The sequence below is a fragment of the Phalacrocorax carbo genome, chromosome 2, assembly GCF_963921805.1.
Source record: "Phalacrocorax carbo chromosome 2, bPhaCar2.1, whole genome shotgun sequence".
Classification (NCBI taxonomy): domain Eukaryota; kingdom Metazoa; phylum Chordata; class Aves; order Suliformes; family Phalacrocoracidae; genus Phalacrocorax; species Phalacrocorax carbo.
Window position 1 is genome coordinate 106,844,836 of NC_087514.1, and position 24,071 is coordinate 106,868,906.

The 24,071-nt window shown below is 39.3% G+C and overlaps 1 protein-coding gene across 1 annotated transcript in view; it reads right to left on the reverse strand.

The window, feature by feature from the left end:
* ADCY1 (adenylate cyclase 1) overlaps positions 1 to 24,071 on the reverse strand; it is a 185,065-nt gene that overhangs the window by 129,602 nt on the left and 31,392 nt on the right. The window contains exon 2 of the mRNA XM_064443805.1: positions 8,609 to 8,758. Coding sequence (XP_064299875.1) covers positions 8,609 to 8,758 — 150 coding nt within the window. The remainder of the gene's footprint in view (positions 1 to 8,608; positions 8,759 to 24,071) is intronic.

The window sequence follows — 24,071 nt, forward strand, 5'->3', positions numbered from 1 at the left end:
GTGTTACATTTTGCAAATTAAAGGCAGGTGGGTAGACTAATACAATTACAACACAATTAAATATATATACTTTGTATGGTTTACAACTGTATGTTTTTTCTTGTGTGTTACTCAGTTTCTACACTTTGATATTTCCAGTCCATTTGCAAGGTACCTCTCTCATCATACAGCTGTGCAGCCCTAAGCTTAGGTGTCCTCCTGTAAACACTCCCAGGGAAAAACCTCATCTCATCTTCAGCAAGGTCTTCAAGGTAGAAGGGATGAACTATGTGTCTGTTACTACTAACGATTACTGCCTGTAGGTTACAAGGCTAGATCACAAGCTTCACTTTTTCTTCTCCAAAGTTAGGTAAGAAGAATCCCAATGGTATATCAAACAACACAGCTTCTGGCACTTACTGCATTCAGATGAGATGTTTATTCTGCACAAAAAGAGGTGCAATAGAGCTGTATAATTAGAACACATTTATTTGTTTACTATACCCTGCCTTGCAAGGGGTAACAAGAAGGTCCTAATGGCTTCATACAGAATCAAAGAATGGTAGGGGTTGGCAGGTACCTCTGGAGATTATCTCATCAAACCCAGGTCAGAGCTGAAGCCTTCCACTTGAAGGTTTGCATTTAACCTGAGTAGCTCTCAGTTTTATTATTTGCTGATTTAAGGATAGACATGTGCAGGACTATTGCAAGTCTGGGGACTAGTCAGTGGAAAGCTTCTGGGCAATTATTTCTGCATGGGGGAGAGAAATGTGCCTCTTCAAAACGCCTTTTACCTGAAAAAGGTAGAAGAGAGACCAGGAGTGCCACGTAGCTGGATAAAGGTAACCAACAGTTCATCTCAGCACTGTGTAAGGATCTAAGCAGCCAAAGGTGACAAATGAAGCAGAAAGCAAGACAAGTTCCCATCTCTGCTGCTGCTCCTGTTTGGCTAAGAGGCATTGCTGGCCAGCCTGCATGAGTGGGCGTTAAGACCAGCAGTTCAAACTGAGAGTCTGAAATTCTAACACTCCTTATTTTCTCTTTTCCCTGATCCTAAAAAAGAACAAATAGATTTTTGAAAGTGGACTTTCCTGTGTAAGGTTGTGGTTTGATAACACAATAAATTGAATTTTAAGCCTCCTCGTGACATAGAACACAGCACTAATGTGGTACAGGCTCACCCTGTCAGCTAAAATTAGTTAGCCCACCTACGTTTTTCAAAAATTGCTCTGGCTAGCTATTGCAGAGGATCGGGTATCATCTTCCACCCTGTGATTTGTGTAAAATCAGGATCACCTCCCTGTTGCACACTAGATAATTTGACAAGAACATATTTTTGTGCCCACATATGATCCAGATGAAATTCTTGCTGCAGGGAGATTTGCTGATGCAGAGTCTGTATGAATGATTATGGAAACAGGGTTTGTGTTTTAATGATAATTTTCTTATTTTCTTCTGCACTGCAATGAAAAAAGATGAAAGATTCTGAGTATAAGAAGTATGGGAAACATGAGGAGAACCTGATTATTCACTGATAAGGATGCTGTCAGGCACCCTAGAAATTACTTCTTCCTGAGGCTGCACAAGTATCTAATTCTTCAGTTTGGTTGCTGAATTGGAAGAAAACAACCCCAGTAACCTGTTATCCATTACCAAAATGAAAGTCCAATGTGGTTTGCTTTATTCAAACATAATGGTGTACTTTTAAAATTTTTTCATAAATGCTTGAAATTAAACATAATGGTCAAAACCACTGGAGGGTTGCTACGGATATCATCCTTTTACCCAAAGGTAGAGTAGGTAGTACACATAATCAAAATGTATAATGCCTAGATTAAACTGTTTTGAAGGGGAATCTGAACCTGTCAGGGAATTTAAACCCAAAACGCCCTAAGCAGCAGTTCAAAGTGTTCTCCACTCATGGTATCTTTTGCTGACACTGTTTCATTTCCGATGAATAGTTATTAATCTAGTCTCAGTGATTTCCCAGTTACTATATGCAATGTTAAGGATATTGCCCTAAAATGCAGCAGACACTTGAAATGCATATGCATAGGCACACAGACACTCGTGTGCACAATTCAGCATTGCATAAAGAGTATTTAGCTAGTTTCAAACGAATTGGTAAACCTGTATGGAAGTACTGCAGAGCAACACCAAGGTGCTAGTCTATGTCCCAGAACCAGCATTACTGCAGTAACGTGGTGTTGTACTAGCAAAGGGAACAATGTTACCTCTCCGCAAAACTAATTAGACTAGCTGGAGTGACATGCTCTGCCCCTGAAGATAGCCACAGAGCTGGCTGCCTCAGCACAGTACTCCCTAAGTCCCTGTATTTTTTAGTGCTTCCTTCAGCTTCTTATGCTAAAGCCTGTATTAAACTTAAAATTCATGCATTGTAGTGGAGTACACAACAATTTAATGAAAGATGGATGCCACCACTAAATAAATTTCTCCAGTCCCAGTAGTTTGACAGACTAAATGTGAATTCACAAACAGTTTTTAAGACAGCCAATCCCCCATTCTGGAGACTTTGCTATTCTCCAGTTGTTTTCCCACCATCATGTTCTAATTGTGAACAATTGTGTACAGAAGTAACATTTAGGAGGGAAGGTAAGATCTAAACAAGTTTCTTGAAAGATGGTTTTTATTTTGCAAATACACTTGCAAACAGGTACTTACGCAATTAAAAACCAGTGAAGATATCTAAGTTGCTTTTGTGGGCTTTGGAGTTTTGCATGAAGTCAAACATTTTCCAGCTTTCCTCCTATGAAAACAACAGGCACTTTCCACATCAGCCTGTGCTGCAGCAAGTACATTTCACTGATGGAAACGATCCACTTTATCTCCAAATTCAATATATGATTCAGCATTGCAAAACTGTGCTCAGGACAAAACTAAACATAGGTTGAAAGAGACTAGTAAAATGGAAAATAGGAGTCTACAGGCCTTTAAACATAGTGGTCCAGTTGCACTTCAAATTAAGATGGCCTCAGAATTACAATGCTGCCACTTCCTTGGAGCATGGCACCACTTCAGGAACCACCACATTGGGAATTAATGCATGGTGAGCCACAACTTTCTTACTGGTTTCCCCTCTGAATAAGATGGTAAGCAGCCCCAGTCAGCAGCAGATTACTTCTTTCTCTACACTAAATGCATCCCCATTCCCCATCCCTCCTTGCTCACTTGGGAAGGGGTGAAGCACTGCCTGAAGGCTACTTTCAGAATAGGTAGGGACATCTAACACTGGGAGTCCTCCAGGCAATGGGGTGACAATGCCTTGCTTGCTGTATGGGCAAAGGATGATCTGGAATTAATGAAGTGGACGCAAAGTGATGGTGCAGTGGGAGCAAAGGGGAAGTGCTCAGCTGCTCTGGCTGAACAGGAACAGAACAAGCGCAGTTCCAGGGAACAGGACGCATCTCACAATATTTATTCTTAACTGCTTGCTCTGCAGTCTTGCAGAGCAAGATGGTCTTGCTGCTGAGATTTATAGACAATGAAAGAAGCAGCTTATCCCAGGTGAATGATCATGATTATTCACTCATGGTCTAAAACTTATCTGGTTCTTGGCCTTCACTTCTGGTGTTACTCTGGAATTGTAGTCTAATATTCAGCAACATAACAAATGCCACCATCAAGGCCAGTTATTTGTTGTGACCACAGAGAACAGATAACAGGATGAACATTAAACTGAATTTTAAAATAAACAGAGTCCATCTCCTCCCATTCTCCCCAGCAACACTTTCAAAGTCTACTTGCAAACTCCTGCATGATGACTCTGAAAATGCCACAACATGAAATCTTTGCTCTTGCCCATAAACATAGATTTATCAAAATTATCATGTTGGACTACTAGTACAAAGGCATCCCATATGAGAAGAATCACTGTAAGTAGGACACAGAGGAAGAAATTTCACAGTTTCAGCTGTGGTATGTCTTACACAGTCAACACTTTAACTAAAGAAGGCTACGTATGTTCAAAAGCCAAGAGCATATTCTTTCCTTTCCTATTAGAGACTTGCACAGAAATACCAGGGAAAGGTTTTAGCATTTTGGATTACAATTCTCAACGTAAAAGGGCTACTGCATTTAGGTCATAGCATTTGAATGAGACGAAAAGTCTGATTAAAAAAAAATCAGTTTTTTTTAACAGGTAATGTTGGTACTTCACAGAATAAAAACACAGTAATGATCACAAAAAATGAACTAGGTCAGGAACGTCTCTTTTTGACTCAAACACTCTTTAGTGTTGCCAGCTGGAAACTTAGCTACGTTATGCCACAACAACTGCAGAATAATTTTATAGAAGAATAATCTCCCCTGGTTTTAGAGGTATTCTAATGTACAGAATCATAGAATCAATAAGGTTGGAAAAGACCTCTAAGATCATCAAGTCCAACCATCAGCCCAACCCCACCATGCCTCCTAAACCATGCCCTGAACTGCCACATCTACACATTTCTTGAACACTTCCAGGGATGGTGACTCCACCACCTCTCTGGACAGCCTCTTCCAATGCCTGACCACTCTTTCATTAAAGACATTTTTCCTAATATCCAGTCTAAACCTCCCCTGGCACAACTTGAGGCCATTTCCTTTCATCCTATCACTAGTTACTTAGGAGAAGAGACCAACACTCACCTCACTACAACCTCCTTTCAGGTAGTTGTAGAGAGTGATAAGGTCTCCCTTCAGCCTCTTCTCCAGACTAAACAACCCCAGCTCCCTCAGCTGCTCCTCATAAGACTTTTTCTCCAGAAACTTCACCAGCTTTGTTGCCCTTCTCTGGACACGCTCCAGCAACTCAATGCTCTTACTGTAGTGAGGGGCCCAAAACTGAACACAGTATTTGAGGTGTGGCCTCACCAGTGCCAAGACAGGGGCACCATCACTTCCCTAGTCCCACTGGCCACACTATTGCTGATGCAAGCAAGGATGCTGTTGCTCTTCGTGGCCACCTGGGCACACTGCTGGCTCATGTTCAGCCGGCTGTCAACCAGCACCCCCAGGTCCTTTACCACCACATAGCTTTCTAGCCACTCCTCCCCAAGCCTGTAGCATTGCATGGGGTTGTTGTGACCCAAGTGCAGGACCCAGCACTTGGCTTTATTAAACCTTGGCCCATCAATCCAGCCTGTCCAGATCCCATTGTAGATCCTTCCTACCCTTGAACAGATTGACACTCTGGCCCAACTTGGTATCATCTGCAGACTTAGTGAGTGTGCACTCAGTTTCCTCAACTAGATCATTGATAAAGATATTAAACTGAGCCCTGGGGAACACTGCTTGTGACTGGCTGCCAACTGGCTTTAATTCCATTCACCACAACTCTCTGGGCTCAGCCATCGAGCCGTTTTACCCAATGAAGTGTACACCCATCCAAGCCATGAGCCTCCAGCTCCTCTAGGAGGATGCTGTGGGAGACAGTGTCAAAGTCTTTACCAAAGTTGAGGTAATTAACATCCACAGCCTTTCCCTCATCCACTAGGTAGGTCACCTGATCATAGAAGGAGATCAGGGTGGTCAGGCAGGACCTGCTTTTCATGAAGCCATGCTGGCTCGGTCTGATCCCCTGGTTGTCCTGCACATGCCTGGTGGGCTCACCCAAGATGAACTGCTCCATAATCTTCCTTGGTAGTGAGGTCAGACTGACTGGCCTGTAGTTCCTTGGATCCTCCTTCCGCCCTTCTTGTAGATGGGCATCACATTGGCAAGCCTCCAGTTGTCTGGACCTCCCCTGTTAACCAGTACTGCTGATAAATGATGGAGAGTGGCTTGGCAATCTCCTCTGACAACTCCCTCAGTACTCTTAGAAGGATCCCATCTGGCCCCATAGACTTGTGAGTGTCCAGGTGGCTCAGCAGGTCACAAACTGCTTCCTTATGGATTATGGGGGGTTTGTACAGTGATACGTCCCTGCCTTGCAGCTCAGGGGGCTGAATACCCTGGAGATAACTGGTCTGGCTATTAAAGACTGGGGCAAAGAAGGCATTTAGTACCTCAGCCTTTTCCTCATCCTTGGTGGCAATGTTCCCCTCCACGTCCAATAGAGATTCTCCGTGGCTCTCTTCTTGTTGTTAATGTATTTGTAAAAACATCTTTTTGTTATCTCTTTTAACAGTGGCCAGATTGAGTTCTAGCTGGGATTTTACTTGCCTAATTTTCTCTCTGCAAGACCTAGCAAGGTCTCTGTACTCTTCTTGTGTTGCCTGCCCCTTCTTCCAAAAGTGGTAAACTCTTCTTTTTTTCCTGAGTACCAGCAAAACCTCTCTGTTCAACCAGCCTAGTCATCTTCCCCAACTGGTTGGTCTTTCGGCACATGCGCCTGCAAGACTTCCTTCTTGAAGAATGTCCAGCCTTCCTGGACTCCTTTGCCCTTCAGGTCTTCCTCCCAAGACGCTCTCCCAAACAGTGCCCTGAACAGGTCAAAGTCTGCCCTCCAGAAGTCCATGGTAGTGGTGTTGCTGATCCCCTTCTTACTTCACCAAGAATTGAGAACTCTGCCCAAGATCGCCTCCGACCACCACATCTCCCACCAGTTCTTCTCTGTGAGCAGAAGGTCAAGCAAAGCACCTCTCCTGGTAGGTTTACTTACCAGCTGCATCAGGAAGTTATCTTCCCCACACTCCAGAACCTCTTAGACTGTTTCTTCTCTGCTGTGTTGTATATCCAGCAGGTAAGTTGAAGTCCCCCATGAGAACAAGGGCTACTGACTGTGATACTTCTGCCAGCTGCTTCTAGAATGCTTCATCTACCTCTTCATCCTGGCTGGGTGGTTTATAGCAGACCCCCAGCAGGATATCTGTCTTTTTGGCCTTCCCCCTCATCCTTACTCATAAGCACTCGACCTTATCATCACAATCGCTAAGCTCTACAGAATCAAAACACTCCCTAACATACAGAGCCATGCCACCACCTCTCCTGAATGCCTATCCATCCCTTCTGAAAAGCTTATAGTCATCCATTGCAGCACTCCAGTCTTAAGTCATCCCATGATGTCTCTGTGATGGTGACTAAGTCATAGCTGTCCTGCTGTACAATGGCTTCCAGCTCCCACTGTTTGTTACCTATGCTACATGCACTTGTGTAGATGCACTTGAGCTGGGCTATTGATTTCACGCCCAACCTTGGCACATCACCCCTAGTCTCCTCTAGTGTAGTGTGAAGGCAGCCACAGAAAGTATTTTGGTGGTACTTTTGACAGCTAATTAATATATTTTACCACCGGATTGAGTTTTACACTGTGGTGCCTAAAGTTAATTTCAAAGGTGTAGGAAAAAAGAGTATTGTTTTCACTGAACTGTATACTGCATTGGAAAACCTTTGCAGGATTCTCTAGGAATACTATCAACAATAAGGGTACTTATGTGCAATGTTTTTGCTTTCTTGTGTTTCTATATGCATGGATAAAATGCAAAGTAAGACAGATTGCTAATGTGCTAACTAGAGAAACACAAAAATTGGTATTATTTTCATATTGGATCCCAGAAGCTGGTTTTCAAAGGCACAAATGGCAGGGTTGCCTAAATCACAAGGAAATTCACTTCTGACACATTTATGGCTTTGAAAATCTGCAGCTTTGGATTACAAAGACCAGACTCAAACTTAAAGGCTTTGATCCTAATACCATTTTTATACAGCCAGCAAAGATATACAGATGTTCGAAGAAGAAGTCTACTTACTGCAGAGTATGTTCATGTCATAAAAATGCATTCACTCAATTCATAACACACTTAAGGACCTACATTATTTCATGTGGGGAATAGACTTGCTAGAGAAATTGCAAGTGAAGCGAAGTAAAAGTGTGCGAAGTACACAAGCTTTGAGGCCCCCGAATCTTGTATAGCAAGTTTTGAATACCACTTAAGACTTTTATTGGCCTAAGTTACCATCATTCCACAGAGGTCGATGGAGTTATATCTGTGTATTCCGGCATGGCCCACTATTATTATCTAGACTGAAAGGAAAATCTAGTCCAAATCTTACAGAGGAACAGATGTTAGTAGGTTTAAGATTCAGACCTGTGAGTAACAACAGCAAGCTTCACAATATAGTGTTTTTTCTCATAGTTTCCAAATCTGCTTGGAAAATTGGTTCATAAAATTGTGCAAAATAAGCCATCAAACTATTAAAGGTGGCTTTTGAGAAAAGGAATAGATTGTTATCACAGTTATTCATGTATATCAGTGCAGCCACTTCTCCCCAAAATTTAGACTTTTGTTTATAGATGTCATAAATGTCGACAGGTTATAGCACACACAACCAGAACAGAAGTATTTACAGCATATCTAATATCTACCCAAAAACAACCATAGTGAAAAATCCCAGGATCTTACATTACAATAGTATGTTAGCTTTGCCTCAGCCCTAAAATACATTCCCTCTGGTGCTGGAGCTGACAGTAGCCTACACCTTCTATGTGCACCGCAGCTGAAGAGTGAAAAGTGTGCATGCACTGGGGAAGAAGAACTGAACCAGATGGGTGAAGGCAGCATCCTTCCTTTGCAATGGAAACACACACATGCCCTATCATGCACTCAGCAGCAGTGTCCTGACCTGTGGTTCACATAACTACAGTCATCTCAGAGAAACAGAGAAAAAGAAGTAAGGCTTGGAAACTGACCTGTTTTTCATTTTCATCCTCCAGCCTCAGCCTGTCCTCAATGCAGTTCCTGGCCTGAAGGAACGCCTTCCTCTGAGCCCTTTCTGTCAAAATCCTCACAAAGACACCATACAAATTTACACTGACAAAAAGGATTGCATTGGCCACAAGCTGTAAGAAAGAAAGAAAAATAAGTAAATATTTTTAAAATACAGATTTTTATTTCACATTTCTACTCAGCAAAATAATAAAAAAACCACACTTAAAAAAAAAAGAGCACTGTGTTTAAGAATTCTGCCTCTCTAGCCACTTCATTGATACACCTTCCCACAACCCAACTGCAGTGAAACACAGCTGCTACCAAAAGTCTGGGCGATATTGCATAGTATGGAACTTCACATCTGCTGAAGTTAATTTTTCGTACAGTGGTCTGTAGCTTATCACTTTCATTCAACATCAGTTCCTTCATCAGCCCATTGGCAGATCTGTCCATGTAATAAGGAGAGCAGTTTCTTCAGCATTTTTTCAGTTGAGAGATGCCCGAAAGACCAAAATTTTTTTCATATGCCTTTGTAAAGTAGGGATATTTCTGTCTCTTTTTTTATAGTTGAGAAGCAAGCCACTGACAAAATCTGTGACTAAATAAAAATGTGTGGCTGGGTACCCCAAGCTTTCATGTTGTGCAGTTTGCACTTGGAAAAACAGCTTTTTTCCCATGCTTACATTACTAGCAACCATGCTGTATTTTTTGAGAAATAAGACAAAATGTTGATGCTATCCTGCAGCAGACCTCTCAGAAGGTGCCAAGTGCTTTCAAATGACGGCCCTTAGCATAAACCAAGCCCCACTGCAATGCTATAAGCCAGACAATTAATTATTTGGAATTACTTCTATGAACAAAGTTTTGATGAGAGTCAGATAAATTATGCAATTGCCCTTCTGGGTTTTTTTTAAATGCTTTTACAATATGTGATAAAGTTAGTTAACTAACCTAAATAACTCAACAGTGGCTTGCATAAAACCTCCCCGTCTAAGACAATCCTGTCCAAGTTTCTCACTGCATTGCTGATGTCTGAAACATGTCTTCTGATAGTAAATTCTGCAATGCAATGCATTGTTTATTTAGAAAGGAGGCAATAAGGCCTGCTTACCCAATATCTTTTCAGTCTCATTCTCCATATTTGCTCAAGTTACTACCACAGCATCATGATATGGATTCATGGGACTCATGAATTCTAAAATTTCGGAAATCAGCTGGCATATAAATTGGCCAACATTGGGTATAATAAGAACAAAGGAAGACATTACAGCAAGTAACACAATTCACGTTAAATTCCTATGCACCTAAAATAGTTCATGAACACCATATAGCTGACATTTATTGCTTAATTCAAAGTATATATTTCAAGCTAGTACATCTCTACTGTTACATGATCTGCTAGTGTAAATTGAAGATGAGTCCACTGCCCTCTTTGCACTGCATACTGAGTCCAGCTATGCCAACAGCACAATCAAATTTAAAACAAACAAACAAAAAACCCACCACGAAACAACTGACATCATTGTAGAGAATGCTCACTGACTAATGGGACTAGGGCTGAAGGCTTAAATTCAGACAGTATAGTGAGCAAAGATCCAAAATAATATCCAGAAACTCCTTGCTGATTTTGGAGAGCCTTTGGGAAATGTTTCACCTTACAAAAATAAGAAGGAAGTTTTTCATGTATGTAACTAATGGCAGTGTACATCTTCATCTCCTGTGATCTCAGTATAGCAGGAACAGTTGAAAGATTCATTCTGGGTCAGTTCTCCAGACCTTCAAGGATTCACAAGTCGTCTAACTTTCACCTTTATAGCTGGTTGTTATTAGTTAACGATATATTATCAACAACTTCCCTGCAAAGATTCTCACCAGTGCAAAAATCAAAAGACATCCTGTAACAATAAAGGGAGCTATGCCTAGCATTAATGTTTTCTTTCTCCTCAGATAGCCAAAAAGAATCAGCTATCTCACAAGAGCTAACACCAGTGAAGAATGGTGTTATGGCTTCCTCCTGAGAACTGCAAAATGCAGGTTCAGGTGTCATCAGTCAGAAGAATGTCAACCTAAGAATCTCATATACAAGTTACTTATGTGTCATGTCTCAGAGATGGTAGAACTTTGAAGATGAAAAGCAGTAAATCATGTCATGATATAGGCTGAACGTAAAGAGTCTGCAATTCCTATCCTGCTTTATTTGCTTCATCACAGAACTATTTCAGGTGTATCAATTTTCAGCATAAGTTAAAGCTCACTAAAATGAAATTACTGTAGAAATTCCAGTAGAATCCTATTTTTAGAGACATGAATGTGGTTGTACTGGTCCTATCCCTGCATTTTATCATGCTGAAGTGTAGTGATAGCAGTGTATTTTAAAGCTAATTCTTAGAAGTACAATGGAATAAAAATAGAAAGGATTTGTAAAGGCTGTATTTACTGTAAAGGCAGTTACAGACAGTGCAACTGCTTGACCCTATCCATATGCAAAAGAGCTGTTAGTAACACAAGGGTGAAAAACTAATACCATCTTTATGCACTGGTATCAGAGTGGCCCAAGACATAAATAATTACTTCTAGAGAAAATGAAAAAGAGTCAACTCAGTTTCTGGTCTTCAGCTGGAAGCAATAAAAGCCCATATATTGTTAACAATCTGCCAGCTGTTCTGGGACTATCATTATGATTTCACTCAAGTAATGGTGGCCACCTGGACTGAGTGTAACCAATAGGTGGGTTCCTGGAATCATGCAGCTCCTTTCAGACTCAGTAGGGTAAGTAATTTTCTGACATGCTTTGAACAGTTTAAAATAAAGCAGAGGCTTATCTGTCAGCTCTGGCCTGCAGGGGATCAGGAAAAGTGATAAAGTAAGTAAAAGATTCATAGATTTCAAAACGTGAGAAAAGAAAGTAGGACAGATTGTCTCCTGAGGTAACAGTTTCTTCCCTCTACAACCCACTTTCTGCTTAGTGACTGTTTTTTTTTTCTTCTTCTCCAATTGCAAACTACATACGTCTCTCTCTCTCTCTCTCGGTTTCTCAAATGCATGCCACTTTCTGGTCCCTTTCATTTTAATATGTAAATATATATCTTTATATACACACGCACATACATATGTAACTTATACATGTTATGTGCTGTACCTCCAGGAAAGACTGAGGGACTTGTTTTTAAAACTAAGCATCTTTGAAGATGTAGTGAGGCATGCAGAACTGCTGAAATATCAAGGCATTTAATTTTAAATAATTCTTACATTATTCACTATACTACTGTTTAGTAGCAAAAAGAGTGCTCTTCAGGTTCCACCATCACCTTCTATTTACAGAACTACCAAAGAAGCAATCTACTTAATGCAACACTAAGTGACTTAAAAACGTTTTTATGTTACAGCCTCTTTCAAACAATGCTATTTGCTCATTATATAATATTATTACAGGTCAGCCAGAATAAATCAATAAATAAAACAACAAATAACCTAAACAAATGCATCAGGGTCATGAAAGCCTTTTTTTAAAAAAAAATATTTTTTTTCCATTTGTTGTTGTCACTGAATCTTGTATTGTGCATTCTGCAGGTCTGTTGCACTTCAGTACCAAGATCCTGAGCTTTAAGCTTGTCTAGACCTTAGTAGGGTATGCTTTCTGTCACTGGATGAATTCTGGCATGGTTCCTTGTGCTGGCTCTAGAGGATGTTACTAAAGACAGACTTCCAACACAGAGAGCTAGTTCTTGTGGGCTGCCTAGTCAGTGAAAAGGGACTGGAAGCTCCAGCAGGTATTTCAACAAAATTTCTGTTTCTCCTGTTTTTTTAATCCATTGACTTTCCTGGGTCTCAAGTTCATTTCGGTAGGGAACTCAAATTGTGCAATACAGCAATGCCCATCAAGGAGTGAGCAATAATTCTGGAGGGAAGAAGCGTGTAACATGCACATGCATAGACATGGCTTGAGAGTTCAATTAAACATCTTTCTTGCCCCCAGGATGATGTCCTACTTTTTGAGTGTCCCTTGGGATTAGTTGAGAGGCTCTTTGAAGAGTATCTTGAAACTTTTCTCTCTATTCCAGATAGATTTATTCTCCACTTCTTTTTCCTTCAAGGTAAGAGTCCTCATGTATGCCTTCATGCATGCCTTGCCCTCTTTCAAATAAATGGTGAAAAATTCTTCTACATATTTGTCATCTGGACAGGGTGCTGGGCCATCTTGTCTAGACTGTGCTCTTCCCAGAAAGTTTGGACTAGATGATCCCTGAGGTTCCTTCCAATCTGTGATTCTGTGATGATATTTGCCTTTTGAGAGAACTCTGCTTACTCAGCAGACTAATTCTGCTATCAGGTAAACAGTTGCATAATACATGGTTCAAATCTGAGGATGCTTTCTATTGTGGGGTAGCTTTATGTGTGTCTCACAAAATTCCCTCACAATTGTCTCACAAAATGTGTCTGTTTCACAAAAGTGTAAATGACTTCTGGGTCACTCAAAGACTTTTTTTACAAAGTGGCATTCATGTGGATGGATATTGAAATACCCAGCTGCAGTGGACTAAATGAGAAATATAAATTACCAGAGAATAAAAATTCAGACTCCCTCAGAACTTCATTGTGCTTTCTAAAAGCTGGGCTTGTGGTGTGAATGGGACTGAGAAGAGATTTCAATAGTTACTACTCCCAGGATTATAATTTAGTGGCCAATATCAATATTAGATTTATTCCAGCAACCTGAGTTCTCACGATATCCTAAGAAGTAGAGAAGAGTGAAATATGTAGGAGATATGGCCAGCATTTCCAGGCGAAGGTTGAAATTTGCAGAAAAGACAAGACCAATGCAGTTTGTGTATGTCTTAACCCTCAGATATTCGATAAGATGAGAGGTATGTAGGGTCTGAATTCTACTTCCAGTTTTCTCCATTTACTGAATTTTACTGCAAGTAATTTCTGTGTCACTATTGTTGTTCCTGTTATGCAGACAATGTAACATTTACTCATTTTGTCAAAATACTTTGAGAGATGGCAATGAAATGCATTATTGTAAAACATGAAAGTCTATTGTGAGGCATGCCTCTAAGGAAGGAGTCATGAACAGCTGACTGAAATGGGTCAGTGTTTCTACCATTAAAACTCTTGATGAGTAAGGCAAGACTGTGCTGTTTATTAAAATTGATGGTATAATGAATAAGACTATTTATGTGTTTAAACAAAAATAATTTATCTTCTTCCTGTTATGGAAAATGTTACCATTAGAGCAGTGCTTTATTTACAGCACAAGACTGCATAAAAGAGAATGTGCAATTGCCTCTTGATCCTCACATGGCTTTGTTAACTTTAGTAATTCACTTAATCCACTCACTTCACAACCTTTTGAGTACATTTAATTACTACATCTGCTCCCTCCGTTTGCTGAAGTGGGGTAACAGTAGCAGCAGAGAACTTCTTAGTTTGTCAGTGCATCCCAAAAGCAGACCCTCCTACCAGAGAAGGAAGCCTAACAAATTTTGCCAGATTAAATAAATGTATTTCCATTTTGAATAAATATTGTTCTGCTGTGCTATTCTATGTGTTTTCTGTCTTCACACCCCTTCTGAATCTGCATCATACTCTAAGAGGGTATTAGTTACTAGTTATTTCAGTGATAATGTGTTGAGTGAGAGCAGATGTCACTACTGAGGAAAAGACAGTAGCACTGGGGGGTCTATACCTATACAAGTGAAAAGAGACTTTTAGTGTATCTAGGATGTTATGTCCATTAGCTGCAGCCATTTTTTTTTTCTTTGAAGCATACATGCACAATATGTAATTGCTGAAATCCACTCCGTGTTTGACCAAGGTACAAGACACAATTTATAACCACTGTTTAAAATACCTGCCATAAACCTTTCTAAAAAATGCCCTCTGCAGAAGTAGTCATCGAGAGCCATTAAGCTCCCTAGTGTTTTAAAGTTCATTTGTTGCATCTTTCTCAGAAGGACATGTCCTTTTAACTTGGAAACATGTGCTGGGAGAACAGTTAGTGCACCTCCCTCTCACATTATACACTGTTGGCTGTTTATCTGGTGTCAGAAGCACATACTTCTGAGATTAAGTAGCAAAGAATTATAATGGAGTATCAGAACTAGGGCTGACTAAATCACAAATTTTGAATCATAAACTTTGTGTAGTACTGCAGGTTAATTGATAAAGATATCTATGATTACATAAGATAACAAATATTTGTTTTGCTGTAGTCCCAGAGTGTCAACTGCCTGTCCATCAATACTCACTCAGGTGTATGACATGGAACTGTGACATTAATTTCAGGCTCCTAGTTTTGTTGTGCCTTTCTTTGCGAATTTCTAAAAGGAACTCCCAATTCCATAATTTTTACCTTTCACATTAGCAACAAATTACATCTTTAAGTTGATGTACCAAGACTTCTGGATTTTTTTAAATTTTATCTTTTATTTGTTAGGGAAGCAGAAAGAAACACTCATGTACAAGAACTTTTGTTCTTGTCTCCTTTTTTTTAGGGAATAGGAAAAAATATCAGAGAGGATTTATGTGTAATATACAACAGAGCACTGATATGACATTTTAGAAATAAGGAATGAAGGACTGGATGGAAAATACTGCAAGTGGCATACAGGCTGAAATACTTTCAAGTGTAACTTCTCAATCACTTCCATTCCAAATAATGAATGACTTCATAAAAGCTGTATTTGGGGGGGGGGGGGGGGGGGCAAAAAACCCAAACAAACAAAAAAAACCCAAACAACAAAAAACCTAAACACATAGTAATGTTGTATTAGAAATGATTGGTTGGTGCAAATGCAACAGTAATGTCTGAAACTTGCCAAGTATAGCACTGGGCTGTTATGCTTCAGAAATTCAAAAAAGCAATAAGAAAATGTCCTGATTTGTTTCCATCCGAAGTGTGGTTTTATACATAACATGTGTGTACTAATACATGATTATGAGTTGGTTCTTGACAGCATGAGAACAATATTAATTAACTCTCTTGGTTTCATATTTGTATCCGTTAAGCCCAGTTGAGCTTACTATCAGCAATCTTTCGATATATCAAACCAGACCTTACCAATAGATAATCGGAGGTTACTTTTACACAAAGCAACAAACTCTCTCCAAAGCCCACAGAAGTGCTGGGGCAATTTCAGACAGAAGAGAATATCTGAAGAATAGTACCTATGAAAAAAAATAATTTCCTAGTCATCCATACTAATCAGTCAAGCCTAGGTACACAAGAGAACTGGCTGATCTCTGTGGTTTTTCACTACACAATATCTCAGCTGTAGCTTTCTCTTGTTATATTATGGTACTGCACTCCAGAGTGTGTAACAGGTTCACAGCAAAACATACATCTTAAACATGATAATATGGTCTCTGTCACTTATATCTGTGGAAGCTGACACAATGAGCTACACAGAAAAAGTCAAAATATTCTTGCTAACTGGCTTACATGTCTCATCCCACAAATTTCTTTGTGCTGAGAAGAGAGACGCAAATGTTACTTACATATATTTCCTGATTTAGCTGTTGCATTCTTTTACAGTGTATTGTAAATCACCGTAGAACGAATAAGCCCTCAGTTCTGTGCTTTCATTGTGGGTTGTTCTGGTTTGGGGTTTTTTGGACGTTGCAATTGCTCCCAAGCATTATGAATAGCTGCCATCTATGACAAAAGACCTGGAATATGTTGCCAAAGCCACTTGAAATAATTTCTATAGAAATTATGGGAAATATTTTTATTTATTTGTGCACCTTATTTACTTGCTTGACAGAGTCCAGGTGATCAGCCCCTGAAGCTGTTCTACAACCAAAAATCTGCACCTTTCTCCCCATTTCCTATTAGTTAGTATAATGCCATGTTCTACAATTAGAGCATAGTACAGTAATCTGTTTGCATTTGCTGTATGCAATATGTGGTTCCTTTCCAGTACTTGTTCCCCCACAATAATCCATCTGACCATCTTAATATTTTTTTAAGCTGCAGCAATAAAATACTTAAAGACTTGTGGGGATACACAGTCCAAGCTAGTTTGAAACCTTTGGTTGGACCATAGTTGATAGAAGATTGGACCTTCAGATCTTAAATGCAATTTTTCTTCACTTGAATCCTGTGCGTATCTGAGAAACAGCATGTAGCAGCTTCAGTCTGGCACTTGGCTGCTGTAGACAGGAAGCATTTCTTGTCTAGTACAGCTCTTAGACTACGGCCTTAGTTCAACAAGGGCAACATGTTTTCAGACTGCTCCTGTAGCTACCCAGGGGGAAGATTGTCCAGTCTGAGTGGGACAGCCTCCTTACCAGGCTGCCAGGCACACTCCTTTTGCAGCCCAGTATGTGCCACTGGCTGAGTGAACTCACTGTTTTCTCATGCTCCTGTGGCATGATTTAGTTATATCCCTAAAGCATACTCCACAATGTGCCTCTTATGGGACCTTGCTAACTGAAGACTGATAGCTATGTGCTAAGCTCCTGCACATTCTGGCAGCTGGAACGTGCTTCCAGCTTTTCACTCAGGACCTCCCAATTGTCAGCTTCAGCTTGATTGTCAAAGTGTTTTCTGTAAAAAAATCAAAAGTGCTCTACAAAGCTTTCCCAATAAACAGTGCTGGGGTGGAGAACTCATTCTGCTGGTCAGTGATGGAGCTGGTTACTGAATATTGGTCTTCCAAGTCCTTGCTCTGTCCTCTAGTGGTTCAAGCACGGTCTTGTGAAGCCTAGGAACTCTGCTCCTGGGGACGAAGTCCTATCCCAGGGCTTATTCTACATCATGCACAGACACTGTACCACCTATTTGGTCCTGAAATGGTGCTCTCCTATGCTGTACACAGGCTACTTCCAAAGAGGGCTTGAATTTTGCTCCTGGAAGGTTGGGTGCATAAACCCAAGGAAATGAAACACCCATGCTTAAAACCTCTAAGTTCATTTTTTAAATTTATCTTCAGGGGACTTTCTCAAGGTCTGGGAGACAGCCACGGATACCACCAGGTTCCCAAGTCAGTGTATGTCAGTGAGGTATGATCACAGGCATATCAGAGATGAGAAAATAAACACAGGTTAAGTTCAAGCAGCTGTCCAAATATTACACTGTAATGAACTCATCATTAGTAAATCATGCTGAAATGTATTACTTAAGGTCCTATATAGCAAATTCAAGTCATTTTGGTGACCCACGCAGTGTCAGGTACACGTTTTTCATATCAAGCAAGGGACCTCCTGTTTATTTTAAGCCACTAAAAAAAGTTTGCCCTAACATGACAAGAAATATACAGAAGTCTTCTAACAAGTCACCTGCAAATTAAATTGAATGACTAAACTGTAAGGCCTTTGTTCTCATTTACTGCTGAAACACCTGGTCCTTTTCCAGATAAATGAAGGCAGCTGGAGATAAAGAAAGGAAAAAGTGCATATGCTGTTGCTCTGGCTGCCTGTGAACTGCTAAATGAAACCATGACTGCATTAGGACTACACTGATCTGAGTCTGTCTCCCTTTCCACTAGAAGGATCGCCTGCTAGACATAAATATTGTCTTGTATGTCTTTTTTTTTTCCCCTCTCCATGCAGATATTTGAAGCATTGTTGGTGAATGATGTCACTTCTGGTCAAATGTCCTGAGAAGATGAAAGTGTTTGCCTTGAGGAAACTATGTTCTATTACACGGAGCCCATTTAGTTTTCTCCTGTTGTGCTTTACAACTTGTAAGAGCTGTCTCTGCAGATAATAAGATTTTTGCCCTGCAGGATCATTTAAACTATGGTATCTTCTGTCAGTGTTGGCATTTGAGAGCTTTAATACTGTCAAAGTTGCAAAGCAGCAATGTAAGCAGAAGAGGTAAAGAATACTAGCCATTTTCTTGTTCAACTTTGAAAATTATTTTTGCAATGAGAAATCAGGTATATAGTATGTCACTAAGCAACTGATCAAACAAGAAATTGATGGGAGATTTTTAAAAAATATTTCAGGTCACATTTGCACTTGAGAGACTTATTAGGAAAACAAGAGGATACACTTCTGTTTAATGACTTTATTTAACAACTGAGTTAATCTGTGAATGATTTCAAGAGAAGCCAAAGAAGTTCTAAAGATTTGGGACCAAAAGACCAAAATCTACTCATTTTCAGTTAGTGATCCTAAAAATCAAGTTTGTTGTTGGAATCTGTATGCTGTATGATTAAATACAGTCTGAGTGTGCTAAAAAATGGAAGCATGATTCCATGGTTGGGAATTTGGGTAGTGTCCCAAACTGATTCATACAAACCTCATCACCTTAGAAAGGACAGGTTAAGTTTGTGAGCAACAGAATGCTTTTAAAGGCATATCATGAAAGCACATGACTAATAACTTCTTGGGTTATATGATTTTCTTGTCATGTGTAGGTTTTCTGGTTCTTTTTTAATGTAATATCATTTGAATACAAAAATATTATTTTGGAAAAAAAATCACAATATTGTGAATGCCAAGCATTTTAAAACACTGAGCTGAACTGCAGAAATAAATTGAAGTGTTAAATCACAAACCTGGAGGAGGGTAAGAGACAACAGGACATAAATCAAGTATCTTTTTGGAAAGGAGGAATAAATGGAGGTAAGGAGAAAATAAAAGAAAGAAAGAAAATATTATAAAAGTGGAACTGAAACATGCCTACTCTGAGCAGAAAATAAGAGCAAAGAATAATAAGAGGGCTAGAGTTACAGATATGATACCAAATTTAGAGAAGATTTAGCACAATCTTGAAGACCATGCTAATTCTTTTTTTTTTTCTTCTTTTGCCAATGTCATATTTGTGCTGCCTCATTAGAGAGGGTGTTGGGGATTTTTTTATCTGAATGAAAGAGGTGATAGGTAAGGACAATGGACTGCTCTTCTTGGAATTGTGAATGAGCTGCCTTCCTGGCTTTTTTTTTTTTTTTCTCCTAAAGCTACCAAAATACACTCCTCCTTCCTACAAACTGTCTGGTGGGTATATTTTCTTCTTTGAATATCTTGTCAGTTCTGGTTAGCTTAAGGCTGTCCATCAAAATGCTGCTATTTCCATGTACGTATTACAAGAGATAGCAAACAGCAGAATTTTAAGCCCTAGAAAAGACAAGAGTGGGATTTAACTGAGTTACTGAGAGTTCTGAAAATTACAGAGGAAACAAAACACATCAGTAATTTCTTATTCTGCTTCAAAAAAATGAGACAAGGGAGACATATCAAGCCCCAAAGCAAGCTGTTCACTGGTAAAAAAATAATAAGAGTCAATTACAACTACTGTAATATGTCATATTATGTCGTATTACATCTTTCTTAACTGTACACAAATCCTGTCTTAAGGATTTGCTGACTGCACTCTTTTTTGCACAAAGAAATGAAGAAATAGCAAGAATGGAATAGGATATGTACTCTTCTCTGCTGCTGTATTTTTGCTTTCTTTTGGCATGGGCTCTGTTTGTTCTTTGGCTTCAAAGACATGAGATAAATCAAGGACTGTATTTGACTATGTTTACAACAGCAAGAAAAAAGTCTAACAGGTGTGGACTTGCAGCTGGAAAGAGGCGGTGCTCAGGATGCTGACAGTATGTGCATTTTGGGAGAGGTTACTCTGGATCAGCTCTAGCTTGGTACTGTGGACTGAACACCAGTTAGTCCACTTCCCGCTGAAGTCTCTGGTCTTACAGGCACAAGACGCATTACCAGAATACCGACAAGGGACTCAGTCTTCTTCTGTTATTCCCCCTAATACAGTGAAAAACAGAGATTACTTTTTTGAAATTATCCACTACCCTGTAAGTTTCAAAGGACTTGTATCATAAAGGAAAAGAACGCACTACATCACACAGACATGTGCTGAATCATGCTAAGTGTAAATGCATATAAAAGGTGCTTATAGTAAAAGCAAATATAACACTGTTGATTATACTATATGTATATGAGTAAGCTACAATATACACAAAAGTCTGGCAGATGCTTATTACTCCATGGCAAAGCTTTGCTACCTACAGAAAGATTAAAATATTAATCACCTATTCATTACATAACTTGTCAACTATTTTAATATTTTCTAATGTCTCCTGATAATAGTAGTCTCCTGAAATCCTAAATCATTATAGGATGATGTCAGAAACAATCCTGGAAATTACACATCTATAAGAGGGGATTTAAAAATGAGATATTTGGTATTGAATTAAAGCTTCGTAATAACATTGCAGATATTTAAAAATTTTTTAGACCAGAAATGTAAGAAAATATAATTTCACAGTATGCTACAACTCCATTTTCCTCCTTTTTTCCCCCTTTCTCTACTTAAGAATAAAAATAGATGTGAAACATACATTCTTGCAACAACAGAATACTACTAGTTATATTCATTTTTATGACTCTGTAAAGAATTGTGCATATTAGATTATGCTAATAAAGAGTTTGCTTTACTGTTATCGTTGTTACACTCTTCTTTTTGTATGTTTTTGATGTCAAGGTTATAATAAAATGAAAAAAATCTTTTATGTCAAATCCTTCAAAAATTTTCTTGGCCAGGTTCTGATGCACTATCTCTTGGATGATTGCCTCAAATGCTCTGACAAAGTATCCATGTTAGCTGTTCACAAACCCTTTTGTAGGAAATCCTAACTTACACAAACAGATTCATTAGGGGTAGGTCTTCTGCCTTCAGAATCAAACACCAGTGATCTGATCCTAATTCCCTGAATTAAGTCATCTGAAGAACTTCTTAAAAGAACATTGCATCATAGGGTACTTGAAAGTTGAGGTGATAGCAGAAGTTCAGTGAAGACCCTTAAAAAAATGGAGGTGTTGAATTAGCAATTTTGGAACAGAATATATTGAGACATAAGAATTGCCCCAGTGCAATTATTTTGAGTACCTGTAAGACCCCGAACACATAGCCTATAATCAGTGGACTAAACTCTGCTGGTAGTCACTTCACACAATCTGGTTAACTTGCTTACCTACATGAAAGTCAGAAGGATAGCAAGCTTTCTGCCTTAATAGCTTAGACTTCCACACTGTAATCCAAAGACTTCATTATTGCACTCAGCTATGTCACTGTTGCCAGCCTATCTATATATCTCTAATATTTTGAAATTTGCTATATTGCCTTGCCTTGGCACGTTGAAAAAAAACCATTTTTTTTTAAAAAAAAGGCAGATTTTCATCTTGATTAACTAAAGGGTCTATTTTTTATAGTCAGAATTAACTAAGCACAAGGACTGAGATAAAAATTTTAGAAGGAACTCTAAATAACTTTATACAGGTTAATATATGTTTGTAATTGTGTTCAGATTATATAAATTATATACAATTCTGCTGTTCGAGACTTGTGCTGATAGCATAAGGCACTGCGTAATTAGTTCAGTGTAGGAAAAATATCAAGTAATTACATTTTTGCCTGCCTAAATTACCCCTGTATGTTCATTTGATTACAGGAATCTGCCAGCTGTTAAGCAGCTACTGTGTTTTACCTTGAGCAGTGGTTTTTCAGCAATACAGTAGACAAATTAATTCCTCTAAGTCTGTAAATTCTTACCATGCTTTCGAACAGACCAATGTATGTAAAAATGTTATCTATCATCTGTACAATTGCACAATTAATGAAGACTATCTGTTGCTCTCTCCAGTAATACAACATTATGCAGCAACAGCTAAATGTGTTAGAGCTCACTGCTGCAGTCCTGATAGGGAAGATCGGTTCTCTGGCTTTTTTTTTAGTAAGCAGTGCATGCACAATATGTCATAGGATTTTGCATAATCAAGAAAAAACTACTGATAAGAGTACAATCCAAGTATAAGTGGATCAATAATTTGATCTAGCAACGCAACTTTTTGGCAAAACACATTGCATAATTTAATGAGTCAGTTTGTTCAGGAGGTAGATCTCTTTGCACAGTCCAAACAGAAAGCCAGTCACCTAACACCCTTCAAAGGCACATGTCCTAAAGTTGACCAGTGCTTGTACATCTCCTGAGCATAGCACAGTGCTGCAAAGACAACACCAGCTGAGCTCTGAAAACTGTCTATCCATAACACTGCAGTGTCTCTGCCTGAGAGACTTGAAACTCTCTCTTAAGAGAGTTTATCCTTCCGGTTGTAATGCTGTGCTATCATGACTGTATGGCTTCTGGTTTCAGTGCTTGAATGGATTCTGTAAACTCTGCACTATGTCGTCATTAGTGCCGTTACATACACATTAAATGGGGAATGGGAGGTAAGGGGCATCAAGGCAGCTTGAGCCAGCTAAAGCAGAGACTGCCCTGATGCTACTTTCCCTTCTGCTGACTCTTGTTCCTATCCTGTGCCAGCAGTCCCATGTGTAACTGGCTCTGGGAACACACCTGGCCAAAAACAACACACTCTTTACAAACAATGTGATTTCTCAAAATTATGCCCCTTGTGAGATTGCATGTTTTTCAACAGTAAGCAACATAAGATGCACCACTGCATGGAAACTTGTTCCAGGTAAACAAAATCAATAAACCAAGATGCCACATATATTTGTATTAAGTGATAAAATGTTGGCCCTGTTTATTTCCACAGGGAAGCTGGTGACAACTATGAAGGTGCTGACTTTGAAGATGCATAGTGCATTTAAGTTAGTTACAGTGGCACAAGAACCTAGAAAAGGACTTCAAACACCAAGGTTAGTTAAGAGAAGAGGTACAAAACAGTAAGATGGAACCAATATTCTTTGCTAAGACTCAGTGCTGCCAAGAACATCTACTTCAGAAGAATAGCCCAGGCTGCCTTGGATCAGTAAAAAACCTACATTCTGAACCTTACAGTGATTTCTTAGAAAGCTGGTCCCCTGACCATACAGCTCTCATCCAGCTCTCATCCACACTGCCTATGTGCAAAGAGGTATGGCAGGTAGTTACCTCCAGCCTCCAAATCGAGACTAACTATGGACTAAATACAGTAATTGCCTACTGCCAGTATGTTGTCTATGGACTGGGAAAGTTTGGGATCCACTGCACTGGAACCATGCTCTGAAAGGTGCTAAAGGCTCTCCTGAAAGGTCCTAAATATGCAGCAAAATAGTTCACCACAAGGAGAAAGAACAGTTTGTATAAGAGGTGCAGTCTAAAGGTGTCAAGGGCAACAGCAGAAAGCTTTGGGAAATTGCACAGAATTAGAGTACAAGGGAGAAAAACTGAACAGTATTTCCTTAGAAAAAAAAAGTAGATGCTTCAGGGAAGAAAGGTCAGAGAAAAGGTGTTATGTTTTCAATCTGTTGCGATTTTTTTCGTTGGTTTGGTTTGGTTTGGTTTTTTTATCTGCTGAAAGCAGAGGAAATTTCATTACTGGCTTACAAGGGAGAATATGGTTAGGCTCAAAGTAGAAATAAAGGTACCAGGTAATATTTTATTTTTTCATGAAGACTCTAAATATTTCATACCATTATTTTAAAGTATATACACACACAAAGTGCCATTCTAATAAAGGTGGGCCATACTACAA